Genomic DNA, 20,488 nt, shown 5'->3' with positions numbered 1-20,488 from the left:
TACAGTTGAGAACAGCAACGGACAAAGTACTTTGGCAAAGCATTGTATCAAATGCCTTTGTCTATGTAGCATCATATCATATTGTCTTACTGTGTGGTTTGGATATTATTTTGGATATTATTACTTCCTATTTTGGCTAGGAAGGCTATGCAGAGTGGTGAGGATAGCAGAAAACATTATTGGAAGTTCATTTCCTATTCATCTCTTAGCTTATAAGCAATGCTTGACCAGAGCCCGCAGTTCAGGTAGTCCTTGAAGTACAATAGTGCATTTAGTAACTATTCAAAATTACAATGGCATTGAAAAATGTGACTTATGACTGCTTTTCACAGTTACAACCTTTGCAGCATCCCCATGATCATGTGATCAACTGGTTCGTATTTATAACTATTGCTGAGTCCCAAGGTCATGTGATCACCATTTCTGACTTTCTCACAAGCAGAGACAATGGTGTAACACTAAACAACTGTGTTACTAACTTACCAGCTGCAGCGATTCACTTAACAACTGTGACAAGAAAGGTTGTAAAATGGGGCAAAACTCACTTAACAAATGTCTAACTTAACAGATATTTTGGGCTAAATTTTGTTCATAAGTTGATGATTACCTGGAGTCCCTTAAAAATCACATTTGCGTAACCATGGTGATTTGCTTAATGACTGCCATAAAAGTTGTGAAATTGGATCTGACTGGACTTAAGGTGGCAACAATGTACAATAAAAGTTGTAGTCTCAGTTGTTGTCATAGGTTCCACAGCATATATATTCCAGTAGAACATTTTAAATGAACCTTCTTTTTTCTGGTCTCAGAACAAAACATTTTTATTTGAGATACTGTTTGCTTCAGAATTATATTATGACCAGACTTTAATCATGTGACAAACCAATTCCAACCCCCAGGAATAAGAAAATTTGGGGAAAAAATTTGGCCTCTGAAAAATTATTGAAATTATAGAATTTGCTTTATTTATTAAATTATATTACATATCTACAATATCTATAGGCTCTAGGATACTTTTTGCTACTCATGCCTCATATTTGGGTTTAAAATGTTCTTTGTCTAAACCACTGAATTCAAATGTAAAACCTCAAATGCTAGTTTTAGTATATAGTATATTTTATAGTATATAAAATATATTATGGCAGAGCATATTCATGGTTTGACATAATATTGTGGGGGTGAACTGCAACTATGTTCAAAGTTGCTTACAAAGTTCTCTTTTCTAAACAATCTCCATAAAATCTGGAATTGAACAATGAATGTCCTATCTTTTGGGAAGGTTTGAAGAAGAAAAAGGGCTACGTTTATACTGGCAGAAACAAGTGTGCTTCTTCAAATATGCTTCATACAGACTTTCTTCTGTCCATTTTCTGGATTTGTGCCCAGTTTTAAGTTTATTTCTTAATGAGAGCAATACAATGAAAGCTGTGCTTCCTCTCTACTGTCATGGTGTCATATAGTAAGTTGAACATAACTTTCCAATGGGAGCTGTTGCTTTTTAGGCCCTCTGAGTTTTTTCCTCATTGGTGGTGTAGGGTGAAGGGGGCACATTTAGTGCAATCTCAAGGATTTACTTCATAGTCTCTTCTGTCAACAGTGCAAATTGCCACATGTCCTTGGATTTAGAAAACTGATCACAGTTGTTGCTGAAGACAGAACAAGAAACTGATTAAAGTGGAAATAACTGGACATGAGGCATCATTTCCTATTGTTAAAGCTGTTATACAATGGAACGGATTCTCCCAGGATATAGACTTTGTTTTGCTGGAACAAAGATTGAATAGATATAGTAATTCATTATTATAGAATCTGTCAGGGATTCTATAATAATGGATTATTATACTGATAGGGCAACTCCATCTAATCCAACTGATTAGATCAGTGGGTCTCAGACTTGTGTTCCATGGGTAACATATGGTCCTACTTCACAAGGACAGAGGCACAGTGGTAAAGAATGACGTTGGTACCACAAAAGGCTGGTAAAAGGGTGGAGCAGCTGCTTACTGAACTTGGCTTCAGGTCCTCCATTAGTCAAGGAAGTGGAAATGATGATTGAGAAGATGGCTATGGTGGTCCTCCCTCATTAGTCCATTGCAGCTAGGCTAGGGCTTCACCTCTTATAGTTTCTCCTTCTCGTAGCCTGAGAGCAGATATATTCTGGTCCCTTGTTGACATGACATCCCAAGGAATTGGCTGTGGGGTAAATGCTTGAGAGTTGGTGATACATTCTAGGGGATTTGTTTCTGAGCATACATGTATAGGTAGTCTTTGACCTATAACCACAGTTGAGTCCAACATTTCTGTTGCTAAGTGAGGAATTTGTTAAGTGAACTTTGTCCCATTTTACAATCTTTTTTGCCACAGTTGTTAAGTGAATCACTGTAGTTGTTAAGTTAGTGACAAAGTTGCTAACTGAATCTGAGTTTCCTTTTGACTTTGTTTGTCAGAAGATCACAAAATGTGATCACATGACCCCGGCATACAGCGTGTCATAAATATGAACCAGTTGCCAAGTATCTGAATTTTGATCATGTGATCATGAGGATACTGCAATAAGTAAGAAAAATTGTCATGTCACTTTTTTCAGTGCTGTTGTAACTTTGAACAGTCACTAAACAAACTGTTGTAAATTGAGGACTACCTGTATTAGTGGATTACATTCTTGTGTTCAGTGGATTCACTGACTGAGTTTCCTTTAAAATTCAGATTTACCACTACCTTTAGGTGCTTGGAGGTTGACAATTTTGGAAAAGAGGCATAAGTGGAATGAACGGAGATTTGATGTGGCACTTTTTAAAAATAGAAAAATATAATGGAGTGGGTTTTTTTTTTGCAGGTTTCTTTCTTGAGAGCAGTTCACTACTTCTTCAAGAATGCTCCTACTAGTTGAAAGTGGATTTACTGTAGTTTTTGGACTATATGACGCATCAAGATTTTGAAGAGGAAAAAAAAGAAAAAATTGTTTTTGCCCTGCCTGGTCCCTAGGAGCACTCTTCAGGCCTCCTACACCCTCTGCACATCCCATTCTTATGAAAACCAGGTCAATTTTCATGAAAAATGGGCCCATTTTTGGCCTCCCCAACCCCCTACGCATCCTGTTTTTGCCCTCCCCAGCGCCTAGGAGTACTGTGCAGGCCTCCCAAACCCTCTGTGCATCCTGTTTTGGCGAAAAATGGTCCCAAAAAAACAGGGTGCACGGGGCGGAGTTTCGCGAGGCCAAAAATTGCCATATTTGGTGTATAAGACCCACCAACATTTCCACCCCCTTGGGGGGGGGGGCAGTTTGCTTTTATCCCTCAAAAGTTGGATCTTTGTTAAGATTGTTACTGGCTAATAATTGGGGTTGGGGTTGGGGTTGACTTCATCTCAGAATATGGAGTTGAATAATGGTGGAGATATTCCCAGATCAATGACCAGAATGCAGTTCTGGAGAGATTTTCTATTTTATAGAATATTTTTTTAAAAAATAAATAAATAAATTTCGTGGCACACCATGATGGTGATCATTTTCTTAATTTTCAAGTTATAAGAGAGTTTTTTTGTTGCAGTCTTTAGTATCACAATCTTTAAGCTGGCCCTTGTGTGGCACTCTGGTAATTTGAATTTGAGATTTCTGCACTAGTAAATATCTTAGGTTACTTCGAATCTTAAATAGAAAAAGTTGGTTTTCTTGGTGGTATTCAATAAATTATACCTTAGGCATAGAAATCGATGGTTTTATTTCCAAACAGCAAAAAGTGATAATATTGATTAAAATTATTTGAATAGGAGATAGTTAGGAGAAGATGTCTTGCATGTAACCCATTGAGTCGGGTCTCTTTATTTCATTAATGTGCAATATTAACAGGCAGGAAGCAAGTAACCTTGTTGTAAAGCTATTTCCTCTGCCCTCCCTTATCCTGGGAGGAAGACATACTGTTCCTTTTTACAAAACAACTATTTTAAAACGGTAAAATATATTTTGTTTTTATTGGGATCTGAAAAGTTGGAATAGTGCTCTTGGTTGATTAAAGCTGTGATATCCTTTTCTAGCATTCTAGGAAGAAATCAATATGTGTGTATGTGTGTTTGTAGGTGTATGATAATGAAACAACTAAGTGTTCATTTAAATTATGAGTTTGGTCTTTATATACAGCTGGGAAATATGCAAAGGAATTGAATATTGTGGAAGTTTAGAGAAATATCTTATATTTAAACATTGGGGAAAAAATGATACCTAATATTTTATTGCCAAGCACTGTTCATTGGTACATATAGCAGTTCTGTTTTTATATGAATAGCACTGTTTTTTTTTTATTTGAATCCTGTTGTATCATTAATACAATGACATTTTGTGCTTTTGTGTATGATATTCTGGAGTTATCCCATTGTGATTTCTACAAGTATAACTGCAAAAGGCTATATCCGTAATGACGTGTGCTGGCCAGCTGATTTTTGGCCTTCCAGAGGGCCTGGGGAGGCCATTTTCATCTTCCCCCGGCTTAAGGAAAACCTTCTGAGCCTGGAGAGGGTGAAAAACAGCCTCCTCCATCCCGCCCTCCAGAAGCCGGAAACAGATCATTTCTGAACTTCTGGTAGACCCATTGGGCCCATTTTTCACCCTCCCCATGCTCCGGAGGCTTTCCTGGAGCCTGGGGAGGGCGAAAACGGCCTCCCCTGTTCCCAGAGGAAATACCAAGCTCATTTTTGAGGAAAGCAGGGGGAGGCTTGGTTGTGCGCACATGCACATGTGGGGGTGTACTTTGCATTATGGGTGCCAGCACGTGCATTTTTGGCACCCAACACCAAAAAGGTTAGCCATCTCTGGGCTATATAATTTAAAAAAAATATTTGATCCATATATGCTGAGAAACCATAATCTTAACCATTTGTTTTGGGATTATGTCTACATAAATCTAAACAGTTACTTTTCTAAGTACTTTTAGAAAAGTACTTTTAAAGAATGAAAAGTTAGAACAAGTATTGAGATTCAATTCCCAATGGGACTTTTCTTTCTATTTCTCCCTGTTGTATTGAGCACTTGTCTATTCTATTTCAGGTAAACCTTTCATTTAAATGTGTTTCTTTCTCCTCCTCCCCCCCCCCCCAAGTATTCTGAATTTCAAGGAAGTTTCTCATTAATATAGAAAATGTAAATCCATTTCTTGTGTGGAAGGTAAAAGGAAAGTATATTGAAAAAATGTTTTTTTTTTTTCAGAAAAAAGGTTGGGAAAGAAAATTTTTCATTTTTATGTGATAACTAAAGGTATTGGACAGGAGACTGTGAAGGACTAAGAAAGAAGGCAGTATTAAAGCACTTCTAATAATGTTGCCAACAAGCTACTTGAATTGGACTAGGCAATCAACAGGAAACAAAATTGTCTCAAAGGTTTCTCCTCCGCCCCGCCCCCCCAAAAAAAAACCCCAGATATAAGATGATAGAATGAGAAGGGATTTGAAGAAAATTATAAATATGGAAGATGGGAGTAATGTTTCTTGATGTACTAGAAATTCTATGGAGCAAAATAATTGAATTGCTTTTGTGAACTGTGAACTTATTGCAGTTACATGATAGAAGCCTGGAATAATGGGTATATGACAACTTTCTGCTGCTTATATTTCTGCTAGCAAGAAACTAATCGAGATCTGTTCCCTGTGCTAGATTTCTTTTTTGTCTCTTGCTGTTTTGTCTCACAGCAGTTGCAGTAGCAATTTAAATTTCCAGGATTGGTTCTAAAATACTTTTGGAAAGCTAAACATTAGCAATTGTTTTATTTGAGAAACCAAGAAAAAAAGGTAAAAATTATGAAAAAAGGAGGATTCATTAGGTTGCTAGACAATCACTGGCAGCTTTCTGACTGCAAAAGATCAGCTTGTTTTGTCTAAGTTCAATATTCAATGGCCTAAAACTCAATTAGACCAAATTTGGATTTAAATAGTGACTTCTGAAATCCGGGTCCTACGATGTGAGTAATTTGAATATTAGCTGTATATATAAGTATGTACTCTTCTGGGGAAAAATAAAAATGTCTTTTATCAGGTACCCTGTTTTTATTCCTTGCAGTTCTTTATAGACTTCCTTGCAAGGAATTAAAGTTTGAGGTATCAATATCTTTATGGTACAGAATTAATTAAATCAAATAGAAAATGAAATTCAGACAAATTTTATTTCAAATTCAAATTGTTTTGCTGCACTTAATGGGAGAAGTTACTTCTTTATGCTGCAAACACTTTTAAGATAAAAGACCTGGTATTGGCATTAATTGTGCCAGGAAATATGATATAATACCTCCATAATTGGTGGCTTTGGAACTTTTCAAAAGAGCTCTGAAAGGACATTAGACAATCTCTTTCATAGATTATGAGTAATAATTACATTTTTCAAGACAGTTAACTGTCCTGATTAACTCAAGATCTGCTCCCAGCTTTATCCACCCTGAATAAACATTAGAAATGTGCATGTTGGTTCTTCTGTATCTCCTTTAATTTTGAGCACAATAGATAAATGCCCATACTGATTATTTTGAAGCATGAACCTATTGATGTTATTGGGATAAGTGTTTTTGGTAGAAGATTTTTTTGGGCTTTTCACCACAGGTTTGATTATTAGTTTGATGCATTAACTTTGCATTATATCATTTAGTCTAAATATGGTTTTATGACTTGGATTATTTATTTATGTATTATTTTATTGATTTAATTTATGTAGCCTATTTCAGCTAATGGGTTTATTATTATATTAGTTTTTTTACTTAGAATATTATCATGTTTTGCAGTAACCTTACAACTGGCATTAGCAAGCCCATTTACCATCTTTATCCTCTAGGCATAGCATTGAATAACTATAATTTATACTTCAATGTCTATTAGTTGCCACAGTTTATTTTTCTGCTTTCTGTCTCTGATTTTTTAAATCTTTGAGTCCCAGCAGGTGTCTCAGTGACACCTGCTTGGAACCAATTCTGACTGGAACAGTCTATAAATCCTATAAATATAAATACATATTGAAGTCAGCTATTTTCTTAGAACAAAGAATTTAAACAGTGGAGGTTGTTATTCACTGAATGGAGACTAATTGTCAACAATATACAGAGCATTTCATAGTCCAAGAAAGCAAAAGGTAGTTCATAGATGGAGGGAGTTAAAGTTCTATTACTTTTCTGTTTTATACCAGGACATAGAGATTATTCATTCATAAAACCTGATGATACTATACTCAAAAACCTCACAGGCATTTTTCACTGGTTTAGCTACAAGTTGTTATGCTCATTTTTTGTCATTATTGGGTAAATTGAATCAAATAAATAAATAAGTGTTTATTTTATATTAGTTGTAAAACATACATTTAAGACAGGATGAGTTAGGGAGAAAATTGGAATTAGTAATGGAAAGATAATGGAAAGATAAGGAATAGGTAAGGAAGCAAGAAGAGACTGGGAGAAGCGTAGAAACTACATTAGAATTGATTGTTGCCTGATTTAGACAACTGGAAAAGAAAGTTCAAATTTTGCACAAGGACAACAAAAACTTACACAAAATAATATGCACATGTAAGTTACTTTTTTTTTTTTGGTAAAACTACTGCTTTTCTGCCTCTGAAATTTTGTTCATTTATTGTTTAATTTATTAGGGCTTGTTTTCAAGCTTGACCTTACAGCATTGGGTTAGAAGTTTGTTTGTTCGTTAAAGTAATTCTAAACAATTTTATAGGGCTTGTGGGCATATCCGTCTGACCTACTTAATTGTCTACAGCGCCTTAAAAGAATATCTTTTTTATTTCTTTGTAAACTCATCATAGTTTTAATTGGCCATCGGTAATAACCGTGATCATCTAATTCTGGTTAATAAGGAACTAATTTTCTCCAAATCACTGTTGTTATGAGCTGTCTCTTTTCATGCCGCATGCATACACCATTTTGGCACTGTCATAAGTCATAGAACAAAGATATGCACAAAATAAATCAAGCTATAACATGCTCTTGTGCAGAATCCTTCCAGTTGCTTCATTTATTAGCAGATTGGTATCTTATGCATCCATCAAAATAGAATCCTATACAAAAGAACATATGGCTGATGCTGAGCAATGGTACAAAATTTAGTACACTACATATCTGATTTCAATAATAAGGATTGAAATTTTATGAAAGCTGAATTTTTGACAGAAAATATATTAATAGAACAATATGAGTATTGCATTTAAGTGTTTAGAGTTATTTTTTAAATAGATTAAAGCTGAGATTTTCAAATTTAAATTTTGACTATTTTTGTAATCTTTCAGGAACCGAAAATAACATCAATAAATTGTAAATACTCTTACTATGATGGATAGAAGTATCTTTAATTACTAATAAATGCTCATAATTCATTCAGAAGCCAAAAAGTGAAGGAAACCTAGAAAGAGGAGTAGTTAGTACCGTTTCCTTAGATAGTTATTGGCTAGTTCAGATTAAGATTAGACACTGTTAATTCTGCTTTATTTACTTATTTATTTTGCAGACATTATCCAAAGCAGTCCTTCACTATGGTGGCTGACACTCCAGAGAACCTGCGCCTTAAGCAGCAGAGTGAACTTCAGAGTCAAGTAAGGCTTTTAACTGTTTGTTCTCATTATGCAGGTTGCTGTATGTTAGCAATTGCATTCCTCCAAACTATACTCAAGGAAGATTTTAGTGAAGAAGTCAATATCATAAAAGAGAGCATGGCTTGATGCTTAAAAATCAAAGCTGCTTTACTTTCCCCTTATTACCAGAAGAAAAGTATGGAAATGAAATAAAATATAAGCTGTTAACTCTACAAGAGATAACACTTATAATGCAACACATGAAAGATAGTATCTTAAAACTAGCTCAGGAATCCAGAGCATGAAAGTACAATTGTGAAAGTCCTTATATACCTATTAAGAGTGAGAAGGATGAATCAAGGTATAAACATGGCAGATAGTTAAGTTATGAAGAAGTAGGGTGATATGTGCAGAGATAGCATAGAGTAATAGGATTGAGAAGATTCAACCTGAAAGAGGAATTCCTTTATTCAGCATTGAGGACTGTACCTTGTGGATTCTCAAGAGCAGCAATAGTTGAAGCTTTAACTCCATCAATCCTTTGCCTGAATCTCAATTATAAAGGTGTAGAGTCATATCATGTTGCACAGAGCAAAACTACATAAAGAATTGTAAAATGTTTTTGCATACTAGGAAAGCAAAGTATGCATTTGAATGCAGAAATAGTTTCTTATAGTATTAATAAAATCAGATTTTATTCCTAAAAAATCATACAAATTTACCTGGGTGTTGTTTGGTACTAGGCCTTAGCAAGCCAAACCATCTGTATTATATATTATTTTGCAATAAAGATAAGAATGCATGTTGAAATCTGCATATCAAATAATAAATGGTTACATTCAAAGGCTAGTAGAATACAGTAATCCTTAATTTATCGCCACCATTGGGAATAGAATGGAAATTTTGTCGTAGTTGGGTGTAGTTATAAAGTGTGACCAGACCTGATTTTACAACTGTTTTCACTATGTTCTTAAGGAATCACATTATTATTAAGTGACTCCAACTTCCCCAATTGACTATTTTTGTTAGAAACCAGTTGGAAAAGTCATATATCGTGACTGCAGGATTTTGCAATTGAATTTCCAAAAGGAAGAAAGAAAAACAGGTAGTGAAAAGCCCCAAGGAGAGCACGCAGGGCTTTCTGAGAGAGTGAGAAGAGACACAGAGTCAGGGAGAGAGAGAAATACAGAGAGAGAGAAACACACCCACACAGACTGGCTGATGGGTGAGAGTTTCTTTGGTGAGGGCTGAATCAAGTCGAATCTCTCTCTTTTGCTCTCTTGCTGCCTGACTGGCAGGAAATGGCGGGCGGCTACTTCCAGGTTTGCTTTCCGCCTCAAGAGAGAAAGAATTGCCAGGGTCGAGTGGGACAGGGAATGGGCTCCAGGAGGAGGAGGAGGGGATGCAGTCTCCCCCATTGTGAAGCATGCTTTTGAAAGAGGTGAAATTGGGCAAGGCAGAGGCAACAGAAAGTGGCGTGTTTCAAAGGCAGAGAACAGCATCCCTCTGTGAGAGGCAGCCCATGCCTCTCCACCATCCAACTTGCCAATGGGGGCGCTTCTGCTGGGCCATCTCCTCCCTCTCGGCTGTTGTGCTCAGCGGGGGGAGCGCTTCCCCACGCCCCCCTCTTTTTCTTGGCCCCACCGACAAGGAAGAGGAAGGCCAGGCTTGTGGGGATGGCCCCACCCTGACAAGATCTGCCCCTGCCATTCTCTCTCAGCTCTCTTTGCTGGCAGCAACAGCAAATGTACCACAACGAAGGCAGAGTGCTGTTGCCCCGCAAAGACAAGTGCAGGGGTCCTTCGCTCCCGCACCAATCTCCGACCATGCTACTGCCCCGACAGGACAATGGCTCTTTCATCCCTCTGCCATGACAGGGTGGCAGGGAGACGCAGCAGAGGGCCCAAAGGCTCCAGAGGGCTCCAGAGCAGCAGGTTGCTGATTCCCAGCCTAGGACATTGTAACTTTAATTGAACAGCCATAAGCTGAGGACTACCTGTATTCCTCTTATCAAATTTACTGCATAAATTAGGGAAATTATTGTCTTTCATTGTTAAATGCAAGTAGCTGTCTCATACCAAAGTAATTGCCAATATACTTAGTTTTTCCCCCCAAACCTCCCACTGATGGGTTCTATGAGCTAGGTAGAATTTTTTCACAAAACCCTCATTTCCTCCTTTAGAGTGTGCTAACAATGAGAGAACTTTGCTCAGTGAGGAGGAGGAAGGAGAAGTTATAAAGCAAATAGATTCAATGGAAATTTCTTTTTTTCAGTGCATTGATCCCTACAGTAATGGAATAATATTCTACAAGTTCTAACAACATGCTACTACCCTATTTCCCTGACAATAAGACCTCCCTGAATAATAAGCCCTCCCTGAAAATATTACAACACAGCAGCAAGCATGAGGTGACCACGCTCGCTGCCTCCTGCACCTCAAAAATAATAAGACCAAGCGCTTATTTCGGGGGGGTCAAAAGAAAATAAGATCCTGTCTTATTTTGGGGATATGATATGACATGATATAACTCAAAGGTCTTTATATAGGTCATAGTTACTTCACTTGTTTTTTTATCTATCTTCAATCATTAATCATTTTGCCATTAATAACTTTCTCTGATTTAAAAGAACACTTAAAAGTGGCTGGCCATAGAACTTGTAATTATAGGTTTGTTAACATGCATTATCCTATATGCATTTCTTGCTCTGTTTTTCTAGTGTCCCTTTCATATAAAACTTCCTTATTTTTTCCCTTGTTCCCCTATCCCCTTTGTTCTAAATGTAAACCCAGACTTATAAGCTGAAACTTGGTAAATGATTAGACAAAGTCATTGATGCTTAAGCTCCTAATTATGATTTGAAGTTTTGATGCTCTTTACCAGCATAAATTCATTGATGGGGATAATTGCAAGTCAGAAAACAACTATTTATTAAAAAAAAAAAAACCTTCCCTGGTGCTTCCTGTTACCCCTAGCTTGCTTTTGGTTATTTTTTTCTCCAAGGTGTGAATAACCCTCAACTAAACAATGAGAAGTCATATTCTTTTTTTAAGTATGCAGTACATATGTGGGCCATGAAGACAGCAGAACAATGAGTAAAGTCCACTTTCTTTTGCTTATCCCTGTGCTAGCTAAATAAATAAATAAAGTTTTATCATAGTTCACTTATGTTATTTATCAATTATTTCTCTCCAGTTCTTCTCCTTTAAACTTGCCTTATAATCATATTAGATATTCCATAATGTTTATTTTGTTTCAAAATTGGATTTCATGCCCCACAAGCCTGGTTGCTAATGTTGATTTAACTCTGGGAGAATACATGTTCTTGATCATTATTTGCAATCTCACGGAAATATTTTTATTTTTCATAAGTGCTCTGCTCTTAATATGTTAAATCTCATATAGAACTGATTTCAGTAAAGAGTCTGAACTTAAGTTCCTCTTGCTGAGTGTTCTCACTGCAGATCCAGGGTGTGAGTATTATGACAAGCAACCATATTTTTCTGGGGATGCTTCCTTGTTCAAATATGACTTGTGTACTACCTGATTTGATCAGTGGCCAGTGCTGGTTTTTAATAGGAAAATTAATGCAAGTCACTGTTATCTTAAAATAATTGATTTTTATTTCCATTCCCTCGGTCCAGTTGTGGTGGCTGAAGGAATTAATGATTCAAGTAAATGGTATCTTGGAGGAAAACATTTGAAGAACTCACAAAGTTATCCAAACTTCTCTTTATATAGTCAAAATCTAAGCTTAATGAGAATTGTTTTTTATATTATTAATTATTATTATTATGTGGTTAATCTTTGGTGAGATTCACAGCCTTTGGAAGCTAGTTGGTAGCTAGCTCAACAGCTTGAGTCCTAACCAAGGACCTAGGAACTGTTAAGGTAACACTGGAGGATATAAGCTATTCCAAGAAGGGTGATTTTTTTGTAGAATCAGATAAATTTAGAATTTCCAAATAGCGAGATAGCCCTTTAGGTATTGCTCCAAGGGCTGCAATTACAATTGGGACAACACACAATTTCTTTTTCCACAGTCGCAAACTTCATACTTTGATTTTTTCTTGCTGCTTCAATTTGTGCATCACGAGGTATTGCAATGTCAATGAACCAAACTTATTTATTTTCAACTATTATTATTATGTCAGGTGTGTTATAAGACAGGTACCTGTCAGTCTGAATTCTGAAATCCCACAAGATCTTGACTTTTTCATTCTCTAGAACCTTCTCAACCTGATGTTCCCAGTGGTTTTTGCTGTACTCAAATCCAAACTTCTGGCACAACTTCCAGTGAATGATATACTTTATTCATTAAACATGAAACTCAGCCAACTGAACATTCAAAAATGCATCACAAATACCAGTGACTGGTGCTAATGGTTGATACAGTGTGATGCCAGCGTCCTACGTATCAATCAAGTACCTTCTTAAAATATAAGATGTTCCGAGTAGCGCAGTTTTTTCCAGTTCCGCTGCAATTGCAGGAAGCTGCAATTTGTTGATGTATCTTCTTGGACATGGTGCCAAGTGCCCCAATGACAATGGGTATCACTGTTGCATGCTTCATCCATAATCGTGTAGTTTCGATGGCCAGGTCGCGATATTTCATTATTTTTTCTAGTTCTTTGCCTGTGACTCTGGCATCTCCTGGAACTACAATATCAATAAACTGTACGGCTCTCTACAACTGTGATATCTGGCAAGTTGTGCTCCAAGTGACAATCTGTTTGTATTCGAAAGTCCCACAAGATCTTCACCTTCTCATTTTCTATAACTTTTTCCACTTTATGTTCCCATGACTTTCTGGTTACAGGTAAATCATATTTTTTACATAATGACCAGTGGATTAATTTAGCAACTTGGTCATGTCTAGCTTTGTAATCAGTTTGTGCGATTTTGCTGCATTCACATATTAAATGTGAAACAGTTTTGATTTTGTTATTACAAAGTCGGCAGTTTGAGTTGTCAGTGGATTTTTGTATTTTCGTTTTCCTGGCATTAGTTTGTAGTGCTTGTTCTTGAGCAGCCAGTATTAAGCCTTCCATTTCTTTCTTGATACATCAAATTTTCCTTCAATGTTTTTTAAGTGCTGTCCATGCAAAGCTTTGGTTTTCCATCTATTTAATCTGTCATCCAGCTGTTTTTCCTTATATTCTGCCTTTGTTTCTGTTGTTTTTAGGCTGTTCTCTGTTTTCACAGCCTGCAGCAATTTTTCTGGGCTTTGGTTCACATAATCATTGTTGCACAGGAGAATCTTCATCCTTTATGTTCGTTTCTTCCACTGGCTGGTCAATTTGTTCAAGTGTTGGAGCAATTTCTTCAGCTTGTTCATCATCACTCTTTAGCCAATATTTCTAGATGTTGCATTTCCTCTCATGTGAAAACTTTATTACGGGTGATGAAGCACCTTTGATCCATTAATCTTTGTTCAGTTATGTCACTTTCCGGCTGTTGTTCCTTCCACAGTTGCATCATTCTTTTTTTAAATCCCCTGGCTGTTGATTCTGCCTGGTAAGTAATATTTGAGGATTTGTCTATTTTCTTTGGTTGTCCAAATTTTGCTGCTGCTGCTTCCTCCTCCTATTATTATTATTATACAATTGTATCACAGCGGCCAGTTGTTTCGCCGGATTTGGCATTGGTTACTAGTCGGGCCCCACCCAGGGGCCTAGGACGTCGTAACGTATTTTCGTAATATGCGTGCAGATCCAAGCAGTGCGGCTTTTTGCATTTGACTGATGGTGATTTTGTCAATTTTAACTGTTTTAAATGTAATTCCAGTGCTTTTGGAATAGCACCCAGTGTGCCAATTACCACTGGAATTACCACTGCTGGTTTGTGCCATAGTCGTTGAATTTCGATTTTTAAGTCCTGGTATCTTGCGATTTTTTCATGTTCCTTCTCGGCGACCCTGCTATCACCTGGTATTGCGATGTCTATGATTGTGACCTTATTTTTCTCAACCAGTGTGATGTCTGGTGTATTATGCGCCAGTATTTTGTCGGTTTGTATACGGAAATCCCACAAGATCTTGACCATCTGATTTTCGGTGACTTTTTCAGGCTGATGTTCCCACCAGTTTGTTGCTGTTTTAATATTATAATTTTTGCACAAATTCCAATGGATCATTTGTGCTACTGAATTGTGCCGCAATTTATAATCAGTCTGCGCGATTTTTTTACAGCAGCTGAGTATGTGATCAACAGTTTCATCAGCTTCTTTGCAAAGTCTGCATTTGGCATCATCAGAGGATTTTTCGATTTTGGCCTTAATGGCATTTGTGCGGATAGCTTGTTCTTGCGCAGCCAGGATTAGTGACTCTGTTTCTTTCTTTAATGTACCTGTTTTTATTATTATTATTATTATTATTATTATTATTATTATTATTATTATTATTATTTTACTTTATTCATTAAACACGAAACTCAGTCAACTGAACATTCAAAAACATATCAGAAATCCCATTGACTGGTGCTAATGATTTAAACAGGTTGCTGCCAGTGTCCTAGGTATCAACCAAGTACCTTCTTAAGCTGTACGATATTCCGAGTAGCAAAGTTTTTTGTAGTTCCTCTGGATGTATTTTGATGTAGTGATGTATTTTATAAAACTCTTGGACATGGTACAAAGTGCCCTGATTAATGGGTATGACTGTGTTTTTATTTGTTATTATTGTTGTTATTTTGCTGTTACATTTATTTAGTGCTTAATAAACATTGTGTTGTCTGTCTTATTTTGTTTGCTTAACAATACAAATTATATTCCTAATTTTAACTCCTTTTTTCCAGCCATTGTTAAAATAAATTCCATGTTTGATAGTATTCCGTATCTTCTTTCTGTTTAATCTTCAAAACAAGTCTGTCCATTTCTGCACAGTCCAATATCTCCTTAAAATGGTATTTCTTCATTTTCCCAATGCAGAAATACAATCCTTGCTGCTGTTAATATATTAAATGTACACTTCGTTTATCAATTGTTTCTGATACCATACCTAATTTAAAAAGTTCAGGTTTAAGATCTACATGTTTTCCTAACATCTTTTCTAACCATATGCGTATTTTCGCCCAAACTTGTTTTGCTTTAACACAAGTCCACCACAGATGTTAATACGTGCCAGATTTTTGGTTACATTTCCAATATTTACTAGACATATTTTTGAACATTTTGGCTAACCTAGCAGCTGGTAAATGCCATCTATAAAATATTTTATATAAGTTTTCTTAATACGAAGTTGCCAATGTTAATTTAAAATTTCTTTCCCATATATTTTGCCATTTCTCTAGTTCTATATTATGACCAAAGTTTTTTGACTACTGTATCATTGTTTTATCTTCCATTTTCAAATTTAGTAGAAAGTTATAGTTTCTTAATCATTTTTTCATTATAGTTCAACAATATCTGATAGAATATTGTAAGTTCTTCATAAAACTTAAGTGAGAATTGTTGAAAGTGCTTATTCATTTTGTAGGTAAGTATTTACATCATTAGCAAATTCATTACAACTTTTTTCCTAAACAACAGAAATACAAAATCCCATAAAACAATTCACATTATCTCCCACCAACCTCACCCCTCACTAGACTGCTTTTGTTTGTATTATCTTTGTGCTTTTATTTTCCATTGCTGTACTCAGCCAGTTTTTCATGGCTGCTTCCTCATATTTTTGTTTGATCTGAAAGGTAGATGCTAAATGGTTTTCTCTTTCACAATGCTTTGTTATATAATGACTGTATTTTTAGATTGTTTTGAATTTGGAAATACACAGTATACTAGTGATATACAGGACAAATTGTTGAGATCAAGTATCATTTTACCAAAGTAGCATCAACACCTAACTATAATTTCAGTGCTTGTTTTGGTGCAAAAAAAACATATATATTTTAATAAGAAATTCAGGATATAAAATTGGGAGGGTTTAGAATCTAAATACTGGTAATATTTTATTCCATTTGGTGGCTCCTAAAGCTGTTATTGGACCTTTTCTTTAATATCAGGAACTGAAATAACAATGCTGAGGGCTCCTACTACATATTTCTGTCAGTTTTGCTTCTTTATTTTGAGTAGCTGAGAAGGCGTAACTAGTTCCGATAGCTTGCCAAAAACACACAATTATCTTCTATGTAAGTAAACAAGTCCTCCAGCTGGATTAATTTTAACGCCTGCAGCCCACATATGACCGTAAAATAAGAACATTTATTTCCTGTGGTTTGGGTTTACTAAACGTGGAAAACTGCAGTTTGGAGGAGAGAAAATAGGAAATAATTTCAGGCTAAACAGCACCTGAAACTTGAGAATTCTATATTTGTTCTTCTGTAAGAGAGAACGTCCAATTTTAAGTACCTATCCATTTTTGTAACAATATAAAAAGAATCCTATAGTAGTGCTTAAGAGTTCATGAATCTTTTTGAATTTTCAATATTTCTGCATAAATATTACCCTAAAGTGTGATATGTAACTCACACTAGCCCTAAACTAGATAAAGAGAGCACAAATGCATGAGTCAAAACCACCGTAGTTGTTCATTTATTTATTAAGGAAAATGATCCAAAGCTATTTGTGTGTTGCAAAGGTATGTGAACATATAGGATTATTTGAAGGGGAAGTTAAAGTCAGATGTTTTAATCATTGTGAAGATAATCAAATATGGGTGTGAGAGATCTTGCCTTGAATTCTCAGTAATCTCTATCAAAGTATGATCTTTACAACACGGGTATGTTGGAAGTGTGTAATGGCTTGAACTAAGATTTATCAGGGATAACCCCTGCCCCCAAAAATCCCTTGTTGATACTCACAGGCTGGAAAACACATTCCAGCCTGGAGCCTACTTTCTTCCAATTGAAGGGACTGCCTTGCCTTTAACTCCCCCCAAGTGCCCTTTCCCCTGTAGTGCCCTTTTGGCTACTGGCATCCTGCCTTATTGGGAGTGTGGCTGTGGGACTGCTTGCTTTGCTGTAGCTCAGGGGATTCTTGATGCATTGTCGCTCTGAAGCCCTGAGCATAGTGTGAAGCTACAACCAGTCCTAGAAGTTTCACCCTTCTCAATCTGGCCCAGCAACATAATGCAGATCTTCTGTTCACCAGGAAATCTTAACACTGGCGGGAAGCTGCCTCATTTTGGGAAGTCCCAATATAGTCCAGCTGATTTTGCCATCTTTTATTCCAAGGCTTCTGCTGCCCTATACTCCCTACAGTATGGGATGAGTCCAGATATGGATATATATTTTATCCCCAACCCCACCCTGCTTTTATAGCAAAACTTCGAATTAGAATGTCAGCTTTCCAAATATCATCCAAAATTAAATCAGGAAACGTTACATTGAAAAGATTGGAGGCAATGTCCTATGAAACTAATTAAAACATGTGTCTAGTATGTGTTGTTTTTTTTACTTCTTTTGCTTTCCTTAGGGTTAAATTGCAGGAAATCATTATTGTTTCCATCATGTTTTTTAAGTGTGAATCATTTTTTTCATATGACTAAGAATCATATTTGCTTTTTAAATGAAACTTAAGATGGTCTAAATGCTGGATTGAATTTGCATACTGGTGTCAAGATGTTTGTTCCCGAGTATTCCAATGTATTTTAAAATTGGAGTAAAATTTGGGAATCCTGATTTAAAAATGGGAAGTTTGATAGACTCCTACAGCTTTGTAGCTGAAAATGCTATGAAGAGAAGAAATGGAGGAAAGAATTCACTACATAACTGTTTGTTCGCTGGTGAATTGAATTACCTCACTGAGGGATTGATGGCAGCTGTCCCCGCCCTTTTGACTTCCCCCAGTTAGTCCCATTTTTCTTTTCAGCATTGCACTCCCTCCATCCTCCTTTTAACAGCTTATAATAGCCCAGCATTGAGCAAGACATGGGAAAGAGCTACCCAGCTTGCCTGACTCACTTATGTCTAGCCTTCCACAAGCATAAGAGTTGAGTCGATTCCAGCTGAGTGCCCATAAAAGGACAAAGAAAACTGAAAGCTAGCCTTGTCTGAGTATTTCCTCTGCTTGCTTGCAACAGACTTGTTGCTTCATCCTCTGCACCAGAGGAATGTCTCCCTTTTTCTATATAGTTTGTGTAACTTCAATAAGGATTATATTTCTTTGTTATTATTTTTTTATTAGTATAGTAGCTTATTTCCAATATGCTTCCATAATCTTGTCTGTAACAGTCAAAATTTGGGAGATTTCAATTCCCATGTTAAAACATGGGACAAAGGAAACCATGAATTCAATACTTGGAACAAAAGTATGAAGGAGTAGAATGTCTTATGAAATACCTTCAGAAGATATTTCATTGATAATAACTCATTAGTTAATCAGAGTAATAGTTCTCTCATTAACAACATTGCATATCTGTTGTCAGTTACATCATCATAATTTTTGTTTGCTACAAGTATGATGAACTTTAAGTTTATGATTATAATGAAAGATGCATAAGATATCTGCAGATAAACAAAAGCACCAAAGGGTATATGTTTCTACTTTCCTGTTACTAGCTGTTGTAATAACTTACAGAAGTTGCTTGTCGTGTATGGTAAACTAGATACACCTTAGGTTTAACCTTTTTGCCTAAAAGCATGGGGAGTGCAGGAGGGTCATGTGCGGGTATGCCCACACCCATAATGATATGCACATGATCCCCATGCGCATGCTCGCACAAACCCCACCTCCCCCAGTTTTGGTCTGCGATTCGTTTTTTGCCCTCCCTATGCTCCAGAGGCTTTCTAGGAACCTGGGGAGGAGAAAAACGGCCTCTCCCATCCACCAGAGGCACTCCCTAGGCTTTTCACTGTCTCCCAGATTGCGTTGGGGGCAAGTTGAACAGCCTGCTCTTGGAAGTGGCGGCTGTGGCCAATGGGCTTGGCCCTGGGCTCTCGCTCCATCTGCTTGAGAAACAAGCCCAGGGAGGAAGATAATGGCTGTTTAGAGGCAAAAGACCCAGTGCCTTCCACTCACACACTCGGCAGCTGTGTCCGCTGCTCCCTGCCGTGTCCGGAAGCAACAAAGGTAAGCACTTCTCTCAGTGAGGTGGCCGTGCTTGTGCAGTCCTGGCCTGAAGCCTCATGCCCCCCTGCTGCAACTGATCTGTGAGGGTGCCTTTAGGCTTGCGGCTTTCTCGGCGCCGCTGCAAACTGGGCAGGGACAGTACCCCCCTCCCGATGCCCATGCCTTCCACTTGCAGCAGCATCCACGCTTGACAGGGTGGGGTGGTCGCGAGTCTTTGGACCCAGAGTGGGCCAGCATGGCCACCACACTGAGAGGAGCACTAGCCTCTGTTGCCTCTGAAGGTGGCAGGGAGTGGCTGCTGTGAGTGGAAGGCGCTGGGCATTGGGGCCGCCATCCCTGCCCAGTTTGCAGCAGTGCCAAGAAAACTGCAAGCCTAAAGGCTCCCTCACTCCGGCATGCAAGCTGGGATCTCCTTGACCCGATGGGCGCCAACTGCTCTAATGGAGCCCCTCAGCCCACTCTAATGGAGCCCCTCAGCCCACTCTTTCAAAAGCCAGGCGGGGCATAAAGGTGCTGCGGACCTCTGCCGTGCCACGATGGGTAACCGTAACCCTCTAGTTAAGCAGGCGACCCCCAGGAGCAGGGTGGGGGAAGAAATCTTCCACCATCTTTGTGCATGCACGAAGATGCCCACTCTTTCTTCTTGCTGGCCAACCAGAGCCGAAAAGTGCTTTGTCCTTATGTTTTCATCCAGCTCCTTGAGAGCCATGATCATGCTGGCGATCTGGACGGCCGCTGCCTCCTAGTTTGGGAGCCAGCTGGGGTGAGCTGGGCAGAGGCAATAGTAGCAGCGGAGTCCGGTGCTTGGGGAGAGCAAAGTTAGCGCGCTCCCATCCGCACCTACCACCTCCACCAGCTAAGGGCAGCAGACTCAGCTACATCCCATATGAGCCGAGGCTGCGAGGAGCTCCCCACATTTACCAGAGGGGCTAGCCTTCGCCC

The 20,488-nt window shown here is 37.7% G+C and overlaps 1 protein-coding gene across 1 annotated transcript in view; it reads left to right on the top strand.

Moving 5' to 3' along the window:
• Positions 1–20,488, top strand: part of LASP1 (LIM and SH3 protein 1) — a 41,898-nt gene that overhangs the window by 8,950 nt on the left and 12,460 nt on the right. Inside the window, 1 exon segment of the mRNA XM_032235146.1 lies at positions 8,476–8,560. Coding sequence (XP_032091037.1) covers positions 8,476–8,560 — 85 coding nt within the window.

Source organism: Thamnophis elegans, chromosome Z (genome assembly GCF_009769535.1).
Source record: "Thamnophis elegans isolate rThaEle1 chromosome Z, rThaEle1.pri, whole genome shotgun sequence".
Classification (NCBI taxonomy): domain Eukaryota; kingdom Metazoa; phylum Chordata; class Lepidosauria; order Squamata; family Colubridae; genus Thamnophis; species Thamnophis elegans.
This window is presented reverse-complemented; position numbering and strand designations above follow the sequence as displayed.